This window comes from Stegodyphus dumicola, chromosome 10 (genome assembly GCF_044657685.1).
Source record: "Stegodyphus dumicola isolate Sdum_Otavi_A_Nest chromosome 10, ASM4465768v1".
NCBI classification, from domain to species: Eukaryota; Metazoa; Arthropoda; class Arachnida; order Araneae; family Eresidae; genus Stegodyphus; species Stegodyphus dumicola.
Window position 1 is genome coordinate 67,559,478 of NC_140777.1, and position 19,029 is coordinate 67,578,506.

Genomic DNA, 19,029 nt, shown 5'->3' on the forward strand with positions numbered 1-19,029 from the left:
ATTAGAATGTGTGATATTCTTTTATATTTGTGAAATTAAAGATAATAATGAAACAAAAAATTATAAAACATGAAACTAAAATACCATTTTTCAAAACCTTCCATATCCTTAATCTAAGTGTAGTCTTTAAATACGTAAGGTATTTTCTGTCTCCTTTCCGTTGGCCTTCGTCGTATAACTGGGAGCATGCTCGACGCGTATTCGCGAGGTCCGGAGTTTGAATCCCGGCGACGGCATTGCACATTTTTCACGTTCCTGCATCGATACAACCTAATGAATAATAAGTTATTTATGTGCAATTTTTTGGGTACTATTCGGTTTTGAGGGCCGTAAAAAAATTGCAGCGAAAATGTATGCGCAAAAGCGCCAAATCTAGCAAACGCGCCCATTTAACAGCGCGCCAAATCTAGTGTACGCGTTGATTTCAGACTGCGTAAGTTTATATAGCTCTATATTTCTTAAGACGCCATTGACATCAGAGGCGTAGCTAAGGTTTTAAGCGCCCGGGGACACCTAAAGATTTTGCGCCCCTTTCTGTGTTCCAAGAATGGAAAACATTTCATTCTGAAAGGTGTATTATCAATTTGGCGCCCCTTGGATGCTGCGCCCGGGGACGGATGTCACCCTTGCCCCACCCTAGCTACGCCACTGATTGACATACTAGTTTAATTTTTAAATCCTTTTTTGATATCCTATGGATTTAACAATTTGGGAATTACCCATGACGAAAAGTCGGCAATAGAATTTTGGGTAAAGTGCAGAATCACCCACTGCTTGAGGCGTTTTTAAGAAGTGCACATACTCGGTATCCATGTGCACATCGACCTATTTTCACTTAAAAAAAAAATCCGAGAATTGCACAAAAATGGCACTGTGCACACCCTTGATTTTATCTATGTACACATTCAATTAAAAATATTTTCAATTAAAAAGTAAAAGAAAATTGACAAAAATTCAATTGTTTTTACCCTTGTAAAAAGCAGCAAACAAATAAGTGAGCGATTCTGCACTTTACCGAGAATATTTTCAAAGAAAAGGTATCATTCATTATAGAAAATTACGTTTCAATAACCAACGAGATGAAATTATGCTTTAGCGATAAGACGGTAGCGAAATAGCGATGCAGGCATCCATTCAGTTATGTTTAGCAATTTTTATATAAATTACATAATGATCTGAAATAGTTATTTACTCTTATGCTTCCATTCAGTCATGTTTAGCCTTTTTCATATAAATTATAATAATAAAAAAGTATTATATGAAATTAACCTTTCATCTAAATTAAAACATCAATCTTAGATAGTTAGTATTTACTATTATACTTCCTTTCTTGCCGCAATTATTAGGGTTGCCGCAATTATTTTTGGCAGCATTGACATCAACAATAGTTTGGCGATTTTTTACTGCCCTCGAAACCGAATAGTACCACTTTTTTATTATGATTATGTCATATATTTTTTATTATACAGTAAAATGTAAAGGGATCGATGAAGAAAACTATTCTTTTGAAAGAGATCATGCGTGAAACAGTTTGGGAATCCCTGGAGTAGATAGATATATGGAAAATTTTTGTGTTTTTTTTTTCCATTTGTTACGTGACCATCAACTACTTTTCTTTTAAATGTCCTCCGCAAAGGCATCTTTTCCTTTACCCAGATAAATGTGGAGGTATTTTACCGGAATCAATAAACTGTCCAACCGAGAAATAGTTTTGGACACCCCTTCCCCCCTCCAAAAAAAAGCAGCCGCAGTTTTTTTTTTTTCAAAAAAAAATTTATGCAGTTAATGATAACTTATATTTGAACTTACCTATGATTGTTACCATCCACACAGCCAGATATGATAACCCTCCGATCCATGTGATAGCAGTGATAAAAGTGAGTGGAAATATTTTTCGGAAAGTTGTTTCGCTGCCTTTTGGAATCGTTAGGAAGAAAAGGAATGTAGCAGGATACAGCAGAATCCACCAAACGTAGCTCCAAGGTCCTCCGGAAGGCGGAGAGCAAATTGTTCCTCCGTGATTCTCTTCTTCACTTGATAGAGACTCATCTGCGAATAAAGTTAAGAACAATATAACGTAAAATTTTCTTAAATTTGGTTAGATCTACAGCAGAAGCCGCTTAATGTATCAAGTTCGTCCACGCTTATTCTGATAATATGATAATATTTAACCGAATTAGCGATGAAAAAAAAATCATTAAAGCTATTAATGGAATTTAATTAATTTAATCTAATTGTTACCTGCAAAGTATGAAACGCCGGCTTTCTATAGAATGCCTAGGAATTGTATATAATGTCAGACGATTTTAGGAAAAGTATGAAATATGAGAATTATTATATACTTTCCCTAGGCATTGTATTTAATACCTAGGCATTCTACAGAATAATAAATGCTTTTTAAGCAAAGTATAAGAATTGAATTAAAAATTTTTATTCAAAGTACATAAAGAAAATGAAAGTTGTCTGAAACAAGAATTGTGTAAAATGTAAAAGTTAGCAAAAAAAAAAAAAAAAAAAAAAAACAACTCTTGTTTGTCGCAGATGTTTTCTTGAGAACTTTTTTCGAGTTTCGTTTTTGGAGAAGAATGTGTGATCGCCCTCAAAATCGATAGTTATTCAAAATCTTCATGAAACTAAGATTACTTTTTTGCAGTTTTAAATGGTTGAAAATAGTTTAAATGTTTGACAAAGATGGACCTATACCTGTTCGCTCTAAAAATCGATAGAATTTCCGTTAAATTTACAACAAACACGAGGTTGTCTTAATTTTAAGTTTTACTTTGGCGTGGTTTTTTCCTTTCTTGACCACTGTGATGGCTCTGATGGTTTACTTATTGGACTTTATTTGTTCGTTATCGTTTTTAGAGTCTGAATCAAATTAAAGTACTTTAAATCCACTTTACATAATACTTGCTTCAATGGAACCGCGTGAAATCACATGGAATGTCAACGAAAGGAGACCCCTTTTATGCCTTTTCTCTTACTTACAGCGGAGATATACAATCGCCTTGGTGTTGTCACTTGGAATGTCGCCAGTTCGTCGTTCCATCTATCGTTAAGCTGATTCTACTAAGCCTGTTATCGTATTAAGCGCAGCAATAAATTGACCAAACTAAAACATTTCAACTGTATATAAAATTATATATATTATCAGCAATATATGAAATGCCAGCATTCTATAGGCATTTTATAGAATGCTTGGCTTTTTTAGGCAAAGTATGAAATATGAGAATAATTTTATATTTATCCTCGACATTGTATAGGCATTCCGTAGAATGGCAAATGCTATTTAGGCAAAGCAGAGATAAAGGTCATGATAAGCAATTATCAAAAGATGTGCATTCTTCAAAAATACAAATTTATTTTAAAAAAGTAACGAAAAAAATGCCATTGAAATACATTTATTCAAAATGCATACAAAATGAAAGTTATACAAAATAAATTTATGCCTTTTCTTATTGAAGAAAACAAGATTTTCGCACAACATTTAATAAATTAAAATTAACTTATTTGGTGCAAAATGTTAAACTTAAATGACATTATGAATGACAATTCATTCCTTTTTTCAAGTAAAGACATTTCGCATTTTGGCACACTTTGTTTATACTTTGTTGTTACTTTACGAATCTTCTACTGGACTGAGCAAGTATAACTGATCAGAGAGAAATTTCGAGGTCATGAATATCTTCAATTCTAAGCAAGTTTTTAGAACAAAAACTGAATTGTTATCCCTCATATAACTGCTTTAAAATTCCATCAGAAGTTTTAAGTCGGTAGAAACCATCCTACCCACTTGGCAATGCCTTTCAAAAACGAATCGGTGATGTACTTACTACTTCATTTCACACATGTAAAATGTTGTCATTATATAAAACGAATTTCCTAAACCGTGTGTTTCATGCTTTGCTAGTTTGTCATTTCGTATTCTGTAGAACGTCTAGAAAATGTTTGACATGTTAAACGTTTCATAAATTACTGGTCAGTTTTCTGGTATTCTATGCCGAATTTCAAACTATGCCGGTAACATAAAATACAAAATAAAACAAAGCAAATAGATTCTCAACAGTATATGAACACAGAACAAATACAGTAAAATATCTTTTAACAGGCAGCAAGCGACCGCGTCAATTCCGAATAATAGCTTTTTTTCGGATAAGTATATATTTCTAGAACTTATTTGTTCACGTAATCTTCTTCGCTCTCCTCTTTCTCATCATCTTTCTCCTTTCCCAGATTATTTTGCCGTCACCTAGAGAGAGTACGATAGCAATAGAGTTTTGTACAGCTTTCCGAGTCTGCATCTCCTCTTCACTAACACTAACGTTCTCCGAATATCTGATTAAATCTAAGATGTGAGCGAAGGATGTATTTTAAAATCAAGAGAATGTTTGCCAATCGATTCGTCATCTACGAACGGGATCATAGGCCACAATTTTACAGCGAGGTAATGTTTTTTACATCTTTCCAGAAATGAAACAAAGTAAATATGGCGTCCTTCAGTGTAAATTGTCTATGAAAATCGTGCACGTTCGTTCACACTTGCTTGCATTAAAAGAGATCCGAAGTTCATCTTTATATTCCGGAAAACTCCTTGGTTCACTAATTGGACAAGGCTTGATACGTTGAGCGACAGAAACATAACACAACTGTTTTCAATATTTGTGTTTTCAGACTGTTAGCCTGTTACATACTTTTTGTAATCTCATAAACCTATATTTCGGATTTAAATTTAGACTTTCAAATGTGCTATTATTTCGATATTGTCGATTAGAAGGGATTTTACTGTATCGGATTAATTTATAATGTGCATGTAAATATAATTTATAAGAATTCGAAATAAGTACAATGTAATAAGTAGTAATAGTATGTATAATAATTAATTAATATAAGCATAGTATTAATGTGCATTCCATTCGCATGAGTTCGTAACAGATTGCATACACACAGGTCTGATGACAGGTTAATAAAATTTAATTAATCAGAAGAAACACTTCAAAGTTCTGCAATTTTCTACAGAAATACTCGAAGGTGTGTTCACAATATCACTCAGTGCAATCAGTAGTTACACTTCAAACTACTAAGAACGTTAAACACAACGCAATGCAACGCGCATCTAAAGAGAAAGCTAACCCAGAGATATCTCAGTACTTCGATCTCGCGCTGAAGTAACAACTCGCAACAATAGCAACAACAACCGAGAGCAGATGCCCTTTCCACCTTATGGTTTTCACCTGGCTGCCGAGATATTTCTGGTACTTTCTGCCTCTCGAAATTACTGGAAAGCAATATGAGGATCGAATTACGGTTCCAGCTAATATAGTGATCAATTGCCTTTATTCAATTACAATACCTACTATTACGGTGATACAGAAGCCGGACTAAAATGCCGCCAATTTTGGCGACTTTTAACGGTTTTTGTCAAATTTGGCGACAAAATAAATCGCCAAAACTGTTGTTAGTTCGGCGATATTTGCCAAATTACTGAGATACCCATTTACTTTGTTAAATGAACTTACCTCGTATTCTTACTTTTACGGCATAGCTTGTCTCTTTAAATATTTTTCGCGTTACATTACACAGAAAAATACAACAAATTCACATGTAATTGCATTAAAATCATCTATCTATGTGCGAATTCGTAACAAAGGATTAACTGTAAGTATAGTAATTCGAAGTAAGTTTAATTTACAACAGTTTCCAAAAAACCTTTACAGAAATGAAAAAATTAATAAAAAATCACATAAATTTATGATTTGTGTTATTCTATGTACCTTAAATGCTTTATTTACCATGTCTATGGAATGAACTGCTATTTTGAAGCTCCCTTTCCTTACTGCGTTCTGCAACTTCAACAGTGTAAGATTCGCTTTTAGACTTGTCCTTTTGAGATTCGAGAATTTTTGGTACAAATACTTTGTTGCTCATAATAGGTATTTTCTCTTCATTCTGATCACAGCAACAACAGTAGCAACATGATGTAGATTTCATGCGCTTCACCTTAGGAAAGAAGATAAACTATTCATTTTTTTCTTTTCATTATATGAAAGTTAATTGAAGGGAAAAAGAAAAGAAAAAAAAAAAAATCTCTATGGGTTTAGATTTTAAAATCGCCTAAAAAGACTCTTTTAAAGTTTAATATGATTTGTCAACAAAGATTATTAATAGAGATGACGTAAGTGGAATAGATAAACATTTCATTGTATACTAGTACATGAATAGACATTTACACAAAAATTATGCATCTTCTGTGCCATTTAAGAAGTGAAAAAATAAATAATATATATATATATATATCGCAAATTATACGCTTTTTTACTTGAATATATCCGATTCAAAAGTAAAATAAATGCAATTAAAAAGAGTATTTATACAATGAGCTTTTATTTAAAATTGATATGATAATTAATATACTATGAGGAGAAGAATAATTTATCACACAGTTTAATGAGAATAATAGATTTAATAATTCTATTAAACAGAGTTCATATATACAGAGAGATAGATGACAGAAAGGCACAAATACAGATACATCTGTTCGTATGTATATGTGCACTTCACATTAAAATAACGGCACCTAGAACCACCGAACTTTTAATACACGTAGTCCTTTATATGGGCACCTCAAAGCCCGAATTTTGAATTTTCGAAGTTATTTTCTATCTATTACAAATTTAACACATTCTTGTTTAACGAAGTCAGCGATCTGAAAATGAGCAGTAGCAACGCTGTTCGAAATAAAACATATTTAAATAAATGAGTCAGCTCCTCTACCCACTATACCGTCTGGGCGGCCAGCGGACATATAATATAATCTACGGCGAGCCAGAGTGTTGCCGTTCAACAAAAATGAAGATATTTATCTTCAATTTTAATCCAGAAATTCCAGTAATTGAAAGCAATGTGTTCTCGTTGGCCTCAAATAGAATACCACCAGCGTTTTGCAGCTCAGCGACGCATAAGATATTTAGCTTTCAAATTTAATCTTTCTATTAGTGAGTAGCAAATCAAGTCATAGGGAAACAATAAACACAATTCTTAAAAAAATATTTGTTCAACTTCTATTTTTACTAATTTTTTTCCTACTGATATAAATAACAATATATTAAAATCACGATATGTCTAACTGGAAATAAATATTTTTATGAAATGACAGTAGCTAGACGCATTAAAATTATTAGTCCAAAGGGGCTTTGTCCCTGAAGGACTATTGTTTTCGTTTTGCGATTTTGCGTTAAATCACTACAACGGCAAATCACTTTTCAAACTGTTGCCACCAAATATTAGAGTCCTGCATTATATTTGAAGAAATTAAATAGTGAAAAATCTGCACAAATGTAGGTATATTTCTCGCATTGTGATAAAACAACGGTACATAGAGCCATCGAATTTTGAATGACGCAATGCTCCTATATGAGCATGTGGAAGACTAAATTTGAAATTTGGAATTTGTTTTATTATCGAATTCATATTTTGTAAAACTTTAGCGAAATTTTGAGTAACAAACTGAACGATTTAAAAGCGAGCAATGGCAACACTCTACGGGGGAAAAAAAACCCCTTTTTTATCTCCAGCGTACGAAACAGTGTATCAGAAATTTTAAAGATATGCTCATTTTAAAATTATTTTGCAACATTGCTATTGAACTGAATTTCATGTTTTAATTGTAAAAATGTGATATTTAATAAAAAAAAAGGCAACACACAAAACGCTAAAGAAATTCTCCTTTGGATGTAATTTAAAATCTGAAACCTTTCAGAATTTTTTATGCATATTTTTCTTTTTTATGGTAACATCATGCTCCGATTGGTTAAAACAGGAAACGTAGGGTTACAGAATTTTGTGCTTGGGGACTTTTGCTTCATCACCTTTGTTATTTGTATATGTTAGCGTGGTGTACCAAAAAGCGTAATTAAAGTCGTAACCGCAGGTCAGCGGAAGAAGTTTTCTGACTCCTAGATCGCGGGTTCTGTCCCCGCTTGTGACTTTCGCAAACTGACCTACACGGTCTTATTTTAATTTTTATCCTCATCCATGCGTTTTATTTTATTTAAAAATTTAACACCTTTATTTCCTCTATTTTTGTTAATGCTAATTTTGCTTATTTTTCTTTATTTGTTTGTACTGTTTGTAGTAGGTACCAGTAGCAAGATTACGATCCAAGATCCCGAAAAGCGTTACAATAGAAATAGCGCATAATGGAGTAAAATATAATTATAGTTATACTTACTCATGATTTAAGTAAAAAGAATGGGTATCCGACACCCTTAAATGTCTATTGAATGTTTTCATTTGGTTTATTTTTTTAATATTCCTTTATTTGCATAACTTAATGCGCTATGGAAATTTACACCACAGACCCTTTCTAGCAGAAATGAAGAAAAAAATTCATATGCCATTTCATGTAAACACTTTTCTTGCAAAACAATTACCGTATTTTTAACAGTTTAAGTTCATTCTTTAACCAAACTATTAATAAGATCAGTAGGTTATTTAAAATATATTCCACACAATTCCCCTTAGCTTTCATTCATAAAATAAAAAATTATCGAATGAAATAAACGCTGCTTCTCCCGCTTACTGAAAGCCCCCAAGGCATGGTTGGCGTTAATTACAAAGCCTACAAGGGCGCGGTAACTCGTCATTCCAGATATGACCGCCAAGCAGATGTTTCATCCAATGAGAGTAGACTGTAGAAGAAAAGGTCTATAGGATTTGTGAACATGTCCGTTACCTTCTATGAGATAGACAACTTACATCCATGCCTTCTTCGGGATTCGAACCCGGACCCTTCGGTATCGCTCTCAGCTCCTCTACCCACTATACCGTCTGGGCTGTTAGCGAATATATAAATAATATAGCGGAAGTAAAAATATGTATGGCCACCCCTCTAAAATTCTAAAAATGTACGTTTTTTAAATATTTTATGATTTTGCTCTTGAATTTTATGTGCGTAAGTGCATTGAAAGAAATGTTTAAGAATAAAGCTAAAGAGAGAAAAAACATGTATTAGCAGGTGTCAGTTCCAAGAGCAGACTTGTAATGCGCGATGCTTTGCGAGAGCATAAAAAACATAAACAAATATTTTGGCGCGATATTAAAATCTGTATCTTTCAAATTTTCTTTCTTTCTTTTTCTTTTTTTTTTTTCTTATTTTTAAATCTTTCGTACCCCATTGCACACCATTAATTTATCGAAATGAATAAATATAAAATCTTCCTTCAGTCTTACCATTATTTTTGAACAATTTTCTACTTCGCTATTGAAATACATAAGAAGCAGGTAGAGGAAAAAGACTACAAGCAGACTCGCAGATTCCCACCTTGATAAAGAAAAGAAATTTGAATAAATTTAACATTTCAAAAATAAACCAAGATGCGAAAAATAAATATTCTTTTTTACAGGTTAATTCAAAAAGATGACCAAGATGCGAAAAATAAATATACTTTTTTACAGGTTAATTCAAAAAGGATTATCCGATTTCAAACTTTTATGTAATTTTAAAAATTAGCAACGCGCAAATGTAAGTAATAACGAATGTAACCCTGGTACCTCGGTCTTTGCCCTGGGTAATGCCCAGGGCTTATGCACAGTTGCTGAGACCTTATTTGGGGAGTGGAGGCAGTTTTTTCGAAATCTTAAGTAGCTATTCATTTTCTGCGGTTTTGATTCAAGATGAATTACGCAGAATTTTACTCAACTCGAATAAAACTATAGAACAGTATTAAGACTAACATGGCACCACGTAACGGTTTTACGAAGAAATGATACTTGCTTTGTTATCAGTTATGCCTTTTTTTCAGAAATGAGCTTTCGGAAAGTCACCATCCACTTTGGCCGATTCCTTCACCGCTTGCGAAATATTCGCAATAAACTGATAGAAACTGCATTTAAATTTTGTTTTAAAGTTTTGCACTGCTCTAGAAAGTTGTACGCTGTTCTAAAAAGAAAACGAGCACGGAACCATCTAACAGTTTTAGTAAGAACTTATAGCGGATAAGTAAAAACGGCAATGTGAACCTAAGATGGGTCATGTGATTTAAAATTTAAAACTGTGCAAGAATATTGATATCTATTTTTTGTAAAAAATAATTATAAATTCCTTGCTTAGCATTTATGACTTCCACTGATAGCGGGAATGCAACAGCGGCGACGTGAACCTAAGGTGGGTGACGTCAATGCAACATTTTAATATAGGTGATCTCAGTGTGGACCCCGTGGGGTGGCTTTTCAGCACCTTTTCAGCTTACGTAAAGCAGTGATCTTCCTCTTATTCTGAATGTCAAATCTGCAAAATTTTATCAAGATCCTAATACAACTTGATCTCTATGAATTCTAAACACACACACACACAAAAAGGCCGCTTCTCTTTATATATATATATATATTGTTTCAAAAAAATAAATGTAAAGTTAAATTAAATTTAAATAATTCTCTTGCGCCATTGCTGCAAGGAATGAAATTTGAATTTAACAAACATTCTCAATTTGTAAAAGCAAATTTAAAGTTAATTAAATTTTAAATAATTCAATTTAATTGCAAACAAATAAATGATTAATTATTGCTGCGAACTAATCTACAATATCATTTAAATTTTGAGAGCACATATAAATCAATTGCAAGTATCAAAATCTATGGATAAATATATAATTCCAAAAAAATTTTTAATTCTAAAAAATAAATAAAAATGGATAAGTGAATAATTGTTGAGCAGGTTGGAGACAGACTTATCAAGGGGAAGTTGCCCCCAAACCTAACTCTTCAATAATTCAATTCGTGTTTCGTCATCCATGTAGACAAGGGTAAAAGTCGAAACCAAAAGTAAACCAAATGTTGTGAATTACTAAATAGAAATTTAACCAAGTGGCATTTTGAGAAATTAGCAAGTAAATGACTAGAATTAAAATTAAAAAAAGGTCAATTAAGAGTAGAAAACTAAAGTAATGTAGAAACTCTTGCCTACAGAAAACTTCCCTTAAAATTCAATTAACTTTAAATTTGCTTTTACGAATTGAGAATGTTTGTTAAATTCAAATATATATATATATATATTCTTAACAAATACGTATATAAGTAAAAAATTAAAAAAGCAAATTTAAATTTTAAAAAAGGGAAAAAGCCAAAATAATTTAAAATATTAAAAAATATGCAAACATGTAAAAGATTTAATTCTCGAACTAATCTACAATATCATTTAAATTCAGAAGCATAAGCAAATCAAGTGCAAAATCTATCCATGAAAATAAATCTACTAATTTAATAAATTAAAATTAAATTAAACAATTTTTTTAAAAAATGCATATGTGAATGATCGTAGAGTAGGCAGGAGACAGACTTATCAAGGGGAAGTTGCCTCCAAACCTAACTCTCCAATCATTCAATTCGTGTTTCGTCATTCATCAGAGGCGTAGCTAGGGTTTTCAGCGCCCGGGGACAACTGAAGATTTTACGCCCCTTTCTCTGTGCCAAGAACGGAAAGCATTTCATTCTAAAATTTCGTAACATCAATTTGGCGCCCCCTGAATGCTGCGCCCGGGGACATCTGTCCCCCCTTGCCCCACCCTAGCTACGCCACTATCATTCATGCAGGCAAGGGTAAAAGTCTGTCTTGATAAGTTTGTCTTAAAGTCTGTCTTAAAAGTTTGTCTTGATTGTCCCCTTGATAAGTCTGTCTCCTGCCTACTCTACGATCATTCACATATGCATTTTTTAAAAAAACTGTTTAATTTAATTTTAATTTATTAAATTAGTAGATTTATTTTCATGGATAGATTTTGCACTTGATTTGCTTATGCTTCTGAATTTAAATGATATTGTAAATTAGTTCGAGAATTAAATCTTTTACATATTTGCATATTTTTTAATATTTTAAATTATTTTGGCTTTTTTCCTTTTTTAAAATTTAAATTTGCTTTTTTAATTTTTTACTTTTATACATATTTGTTAAGAATTTAAATTTGTTTAAATTTAAATTTCATTCCTTGCAGCAATGGCGCAAAGAATATTTAATTAAATATGTATTTAAATTTAATTTTTTTAATTAAACTCAATTTATTCTTATATATATATATATATATATATATACCTCTCTCTCTCTCTCTATATATATATATATATATAAATTGTAGTAAGCTCGCCTAAAAGTTACCAAGAGCTGCTGCTCCAAAAGGTTTAACACGTTTTCAAAAAATTAATACACATGAAAATCAAATCATTAGACATGTAAAACATTAATAAAATTAAAAACAGAAAAGGTTAAAAAGTAAGCGGAAAATGGTAAATTAGCCCAATTCGACTTCCAAACAGGCTTTTCAAGGGAAATTTCATTTATTTGAACGTCGAATCAAGCTAACCCCATTACGCGTTTCGCCGAAACAGACAATTGAAACTTTTTCGCTAAAATTTTTTTTAAAATTTAGACAAAGTGTCTTGGAAATTTTAATAGTCTCAATTCTCTGTTACAATTTCCCGACGCGTCCGCTCAGAATGACACATTAAGGTGTTAAAATATGTTAATCAAAAACTAAACTTCCTAAATCTAGACTAAAATTAAAATTAAAATCAAAAACGAAAATAAATAGCGATGAGCTATTATGATGCTATTGGCTATTGGTTGCTATTGGCTATTGGCTATGATGCTATTGGCTATTGCGATGAGCTATTGGAGCAGCAGCTCTTGGTAACTTTTAGGCGAGCTTACTACAATTTTTATATTTTACTTATTTTGCAGCATATTGCGCAAGATGTTTTCTAGACCAAAATTGGTTTTTTTAAAAATTGTTATTACTGCTTTGCTTGATAAATTATATATATATATATATATATATATATATATATATATATATATATACACATATACATAGTTAGTTAGTTAGATAGACAGAAGATTTTAATGAATCCAGTTCCAGTTAGTGTCATTTCACGGGTCCAATTAGTAATTAACAGTAATGGAAATGAATGTGCTCTTATTGCTTTTACATTTCTTGATTTCTTAATTAATAACAGAACAAATTTAAAAGACGTTGCTAAGCGACAGCACACTGCCACATGGAATATAAAAATATTTTAATGCGGGCTAATGGCAATACTTTTCTTTTGAATCGCTGAGTTTGTAAATTCGAGACAAGTATATTACGAATGGCAATACATATCTTTTACATCGTATATTGTTTGAAATTGTATATCTTATGAAAAAATGAAATATGAAGGCCTAAAGAAAGAGCAAAAATTTCATTTACCATGTAACAATGTTATCAGAAATGATGAGTATGAGGCAGAGAACAGTCACTCCGTAGGCTATGCAGTCTCTTATCAATGGATAACGTTCTATGGGAAGAACCTGAAATAGATAATGCTATAGTAAAAGGATAAAAAGATGAATTTATACGAAAGTAGAAAATTTTTAAGATTCATTAGAAATCATTTCATTGTAAGAACTGGATGCCATGAGAGGCTTGCTACCCACAGAAAAATATGTTCTCTTCTAGGGTTTCCTCTAGTTCATTTAACCTATTATTCAAATTTTTATTATCTTTCCTGAACTCCACAACTTCCTTTCGCATTTCCTTGCCAGGATGTAAATTTAAAGTTAAGTGACATGAGTATTTAAACGAGTAAATCTTGGAGTTTATTCAGAGCGTGTTTTCGCTAAGCCAGTGCACGCTTCGTTTCTGACCTTGCTGTAACGCTGCTATGATCTTTAGTTATTTGAATAATTATCACGCCTGGTAGGTGGTCGAGTTCACCTAGTTAGACGTAACTTAAGGTAGCTAGTCCAGCACTATTCTTTTTTAGACTGAGTTGATTTGTGTAAAAACGCTTATGCTCCACCGCAAGCTGTCGGTGTTATTGTAAAGCACGAAGTACGTGCCTTTTCTATTCGGAGATGAAAATAATAAAGGGCTATTTTCACCCTTCTTCTGTGCTGGCATTATTTCACGCCTGTGCGAAAAGTCGTCAGGTTCGCTAGCAGGAAGTTTATATGGCCAAAGAGAATTAGAGCTCACAGTCTTTAGTAAATAAGTAAGGTTTTTGTGTTTATTAATCCATTATCTTATAATTTTTATCTTTACTGTTATTTTTATTAGCTTCAACCAGGATGAAAATAGATAATGTGTACAAGAAAACATAGTTCTGGAATTAAGACACAATAACACGCCGAATAAATACTAATTCAGAAGTCAAACAACAAAAATCAGCGTTATATTTACAAAATTTTCACAGGACTAGTTTCGATGGTTTTACCGAACCACCATCTTCAGCTGCAAAACCTGCATTTTGCGGTTTTGCAGCTGAAGATGGTGGTTCGGTAAAACCATCGAAACTAGTCCTGTGAAAATTTTGTAAATATAACGCTGATTTTTGTTGTTTGACTTCTGAAATAGTTCTGGAAGTTTAGAGAGAGCGTTGGGCACTAACAATTATTTTATTCAACATTTGGCATTATAAAAAATTAAACACAATAGATTTCATTTCCGTATGACCAAAAATTTACCCAGATATTTAACTTCAAAATTTGGAATACCTGACACTATTTCCCACTTACCTTGAGGGACCGGTTAATAAATAAATTACAACAATTTTAAGTTGACATGTCCCTTTTAAATGTCATTCAATGATATTCTTTTGTGATTTACTAGTTTGTAACAGTTTTTAATTTACAGTCTTATTATAAATGGGAAGCCAAAAGAATTTTCATATTAATGTTACCGGCAATGTATGAAACGCCGGCATTCTACAGAATACCTGGCCATTGCATAAAATCTCTAGCAATTTTAGGCAAATTAGGAAATATGAGAATTATTATATATTTTTCTTATTCATTAATGTCCCGCCCAGACGGTAGAGTGCTGCTAAGAGCCCGTGTTCGAATTCCAGAGAAGGCATGGATGTTTGTATACGTATAGATTTTCTGTGGTATGGGAGCACTCTAAATATAAGGCGAGCCGAAAGTCCTCTCGTGTATTTTGGTGGTAGGGTAGAGGGATGGGAGACCCTTTGTACCCCCTTCGGGGCGCTCTTCCTCGAAACTGGGGTGGAAAGTAGAAGGTCCAACCGCCTTAAGGCTCTGGCAACCATTTTTCCATGAAATACATGAAAAAACAACAGCAACATGGAAAAACATGGAGAAGTATTATATACTTTCCTTATGCATTATATATAATACCTAGGCATTCCACAAAATGGCAAATGCTATTTAGGCAAAGTATTAAGAAAGTTCACAAAACGGCTTTTATTCGAAAGACGTACATTCCTCAAAAATACAAATGTTATTTTAGAAAAATGATAAAAGAGAGCCATTAAAAAACTTTTATTCAAAATACGTAAAGTAAAATGATAATTGCACAAAATAAAATTTATACCTTTCTTATTATCGAAAATGATGCGTGGTATGATGGAATGAATGTATTAAATGTATGGATATTCGAAACGAATCGGAGATGTATTTCACATTTTTCCGGTTTTGTCTTTTGGCATTATTATTTCATACATTATCTGCCCGTTTTCGTCATTTTTTAAAATGCCTAGGTATTCTATGGAATGCCGGCTTTCATACATGACGGGTAACATGCAAATCATATAAGTAATATATAAATTTTGAAATTTTAAAAATACGTTTATGTTCTCATGAAGCTTTATTGTTTTAGAATCATTATCTATTAATCGTGAAAACGTACATCAAACAAGAAATATTTTTTTATTTTTAGTTCGCGCAAATAATGATCCGAGTTGACTAACGGTTGCGAAAATAAAGGCCGGTTAAGGTCAGACACAGTGTGTAGTCTGGATTGCGTGCAATTAAATTACATCCTGTTGCAAATAGAAACACAACCGAAATACTATTTAATCATCTGCTATCCCCGCCCTTTCTATTTTTAATACAGTTATAATTCACGCTGTTGATTTGGAATGTAGTTGGAGCCTTTAAATGGAATCACATTTGTCCATGGATATTAGCCGAATTGCCATTGAGCGAAATATCCTTTAACACAGTCATGGCATTTAACTAATTTAATATAAATATAACCAAAAATATACTATAAATAGTTACTTTAACAGCATTTAAAGTAGGAAAAAGTCATCAGTTGATTTCTGGAGTACTTATGCAAAATTTTATGTTTTAAACTGTTCATAATGCTTCTGGAAATTATTTGACTGATGCTATGCTCCTAATATTAACATCCACAGCCCTCCTCACCCCTCATTTCAGCATTTGCACGAAACGCATGGATTTCGTTACCATCTTCTTCAGAAAGTCCCGCGTATAATGTTCTTAGATTTGTTTGAGAAAACGGCAAGTATATATCATCAGGCACTGAATCTGCAGCTTGAGGAATTTTTAATCAATCCATCCAAGCGTTCAGTTCCTCCCAATTCATGTTTGTTGCATCCATTTGTAATTCTTCATATTCTTTTATTTTATGTTTTATTAAAAGTTTGTAATGCTTAAAACAGTTCTTTACTGTCTTTTCTGAGACACGGTTTCAAAATTTTAATGTTGCCTTAAATCAAAATCAAGATGCTTGGTGACTTGATCTCTTACTTGGAGATCTCGGTACTCTATTTCGACCATATTTGGGGATTTTAAATTTCATTTAATGACATTACTTCAGTTTAAAAAATTCATTCTACAATATTTTGATAATATTAACCGACTTGCTGATTGCAATAAAAAAGCGATGTATTTTTCATGTTCTCATATACAATATACTTAGCCAATTCGATAACAATATTCGAATGATAACATTAACCGCTATTACATCAAGCGATGTCTACTACCATCGTTTAGTAACTAACAAAATTTACTCTTTTCTAAAATCCGCAAACCGGTTAATACGCCCTTCGGTTAATCAGGAGTTGACTGTAGTCACAGCAAGTTTTCCTCAAAGCTGACTTTTCTCTGAGACAAAATTTTCTGGCCTTTTTTCTATTTAATTATTTGCACTTATCCATGGACAAAAGTGATTCCATTTAAAAGCTCCAACTACATTCCAAATCAACAGCATGAATTATAACTGTATTAAAAATAGAAAGGGCAGTGATAGCAGATGATTAAATAGTATTTGGGTTGTGTTTCTCTTTACAACAGGATGTAATTTAATTGCACGCAATCCAGATTACACACTGTGTCTGACCTTAACCGGCCTTTATTTTCGCAACCGTTAGTCGTAGATATACATTTCAAGTTTGAAAGGTCTTCTATGAAGACACCTTTCCTCTTAAACAAAGAGTCCTCGTGTGCTTTGCCATTTTCAAATAATCTAACTCAGTGGTATTCAAACTATGGGTCGCGAAAATTTAAAGTGGAGTCTTAAGGTAGATAAAACTCTATTCAAGGTATGTAACTAAGGGCTGACTGGGGTAGTTAAATTGTGTTTTGAGGTTACCTGTATTTTAATGGGGTAGCATGGACATACAGTTTGAATACCACTGCCACAGCCCAGGGCCATGACAGTTATTGAATCATAAATCAAATTACAGAATCACTATGTCATGCCTTATTTTATGTAAAGCGAATTAATGGTGAAATATTTATAATTTAAATTTCAGTTGGAAAAAAAAAAAAAAAAAAAAACTGAAATGTTTCAGATTTTAAATTACGTCCAAAGGGGCGTTTTTTAACATTTTGTGTGTTACCTTTCTTTATTAAATATCATGTTCCTCGCACTTAAACCATAAGATCCAGTGCAACAGCAATATCGCAAAATAGTTTTAAAACGAGCATATCTTTAGAATTTCCGATACAGAGACTCACGCGCTGGAGATAAAAATGTTTTTTCTGCACAACGTTGCCATTGCTCGCTTTGAAATCCTTGAGTTTGTTAATCAAAAATTCGTCAAAGTTTTAAAAAATAGGAAATCGATCATAAAACAAATTTCAAATTTCAAATTTGGTCTTCCACATGCTCATATTCGTTGGAGGATTACGTTATTCAAAATTCGATGACTCTATGTACCGTTGTTTTATCACAATACGAGAAATATACATACATTTATGCAGATTTTTCATTATTTAATTTCTTCAAATATAATGCAGGACTCTAACATTTTGTGGCAACAGTTTGAAAAGTGAACCGACATTTATGAGTCCGACGCAAAATGCCAAAACGAAACTAATAGTCCTTCGGGATTCAAATCCCTTTGGACTAATAATTTTAAGCATTGCCTGTCTGTTATTATGTCTGTAAACATTTGTAAACATTCTGTCTGTAAACATGTCTATTGCCTGTCTGTAAACATTTGTAAACATTCTGTCTGTAAACATTGTTTGTTCATTTAATCCAGTTTAGTATTTAAAAATAAATCTCTCATTATCAGTTACTTAAGCAAGGGATATATGACTAAGATAATGACTAATAAATACAATGAAACCTCGGTTCCCGAATTTAATTAGCTCCTGAATGGCGTTCGTAAATAAATTAGGTAAATGAGAAGAATTCTTTTCATATGTTATAAAACAATAATATAATATCTAAGGCTGGATAATTACTGCTCTACCCTTAGAAGTTACTTAGAAGTACCTTTACTTCCCCTTTACTAAACTCTTGTGGACGCAGGATACAGTATCAATGTAAGTTAATTTTAAAGCTTATTTTTCTCACCGTTGCTGAATTAAAATAATACAGTACAAAGTTAAATTCTTGGTACAGTAGCTTGCTGAAATTTACTCCTTACACTTCCAGTAAATCAACGCAAAACTACAACTTAATTAGCTCGGAGAGATTAAGCAAGCGCAACTAATTGGCAGCACTTTCCAGCCATGCCAATGTTCAGAGTTCATGTCTGTTCTAGTTCTGTCAATGGCTTTCTTTCTGTAAGTAGGCGGAAACAGCAAAAACTACATGTCATGCAGGTTGCCCATAGTTAGTGACTATAAACCACTGATTTGCTTCAGGCGCTGGTTTATAAAATAGCCATGCTGAATTGGAAACCAACTCGGCTGAAGTTTTCCCTATCAACCAGCCACAGCCCAGGGCCATGGCAGTTATTGAATCATAAATCAAATTACAGAATCACTATGTCATGCCTTAA

At 32.5% G+C, this 19,029-nt stretch overlaps 1 protein-coding gene across 3 annotated transcripts in view; it reads right to left on the bottom strand.

Moving 5' to 3' along the window:
- LOC118192265 (sodium/potassium/calcium exchanger 5-like) overlaps positions 1 to 19,029 on the bottom strand; it is an 89,860-nt gene that overhangs the window by 10,235 nt on the left and 60,596 nt on the right. For all 3 annotated transcript variants that reach the window (XM_085825044.1, XM_035363190.2, XM_035363188.2), the window contains exons 6-9: positions 13,236 to 13,336; positions 9,229 to 9,319; positions 5,790 to 5,997; positions 1,810 to 2,049 (exon numbers count right to left, since the gene is read on the bottom strand). In XM_085825044.1, the coding sequence (XP_085681170.1) occupies positions 1,810 to 2,049; positions 5,790 to 5,997; positions 9,229 to 9,319; positions 13,236 to 13,336 (640 nt within the window). The remainder of the gene's footprint in view (positions 1 to 1,809; positions 2,050 to 5,789; positions 5,998 to 9,228; positions 9,320 to 13,235; positions 13,337 to 19,029) is intronic.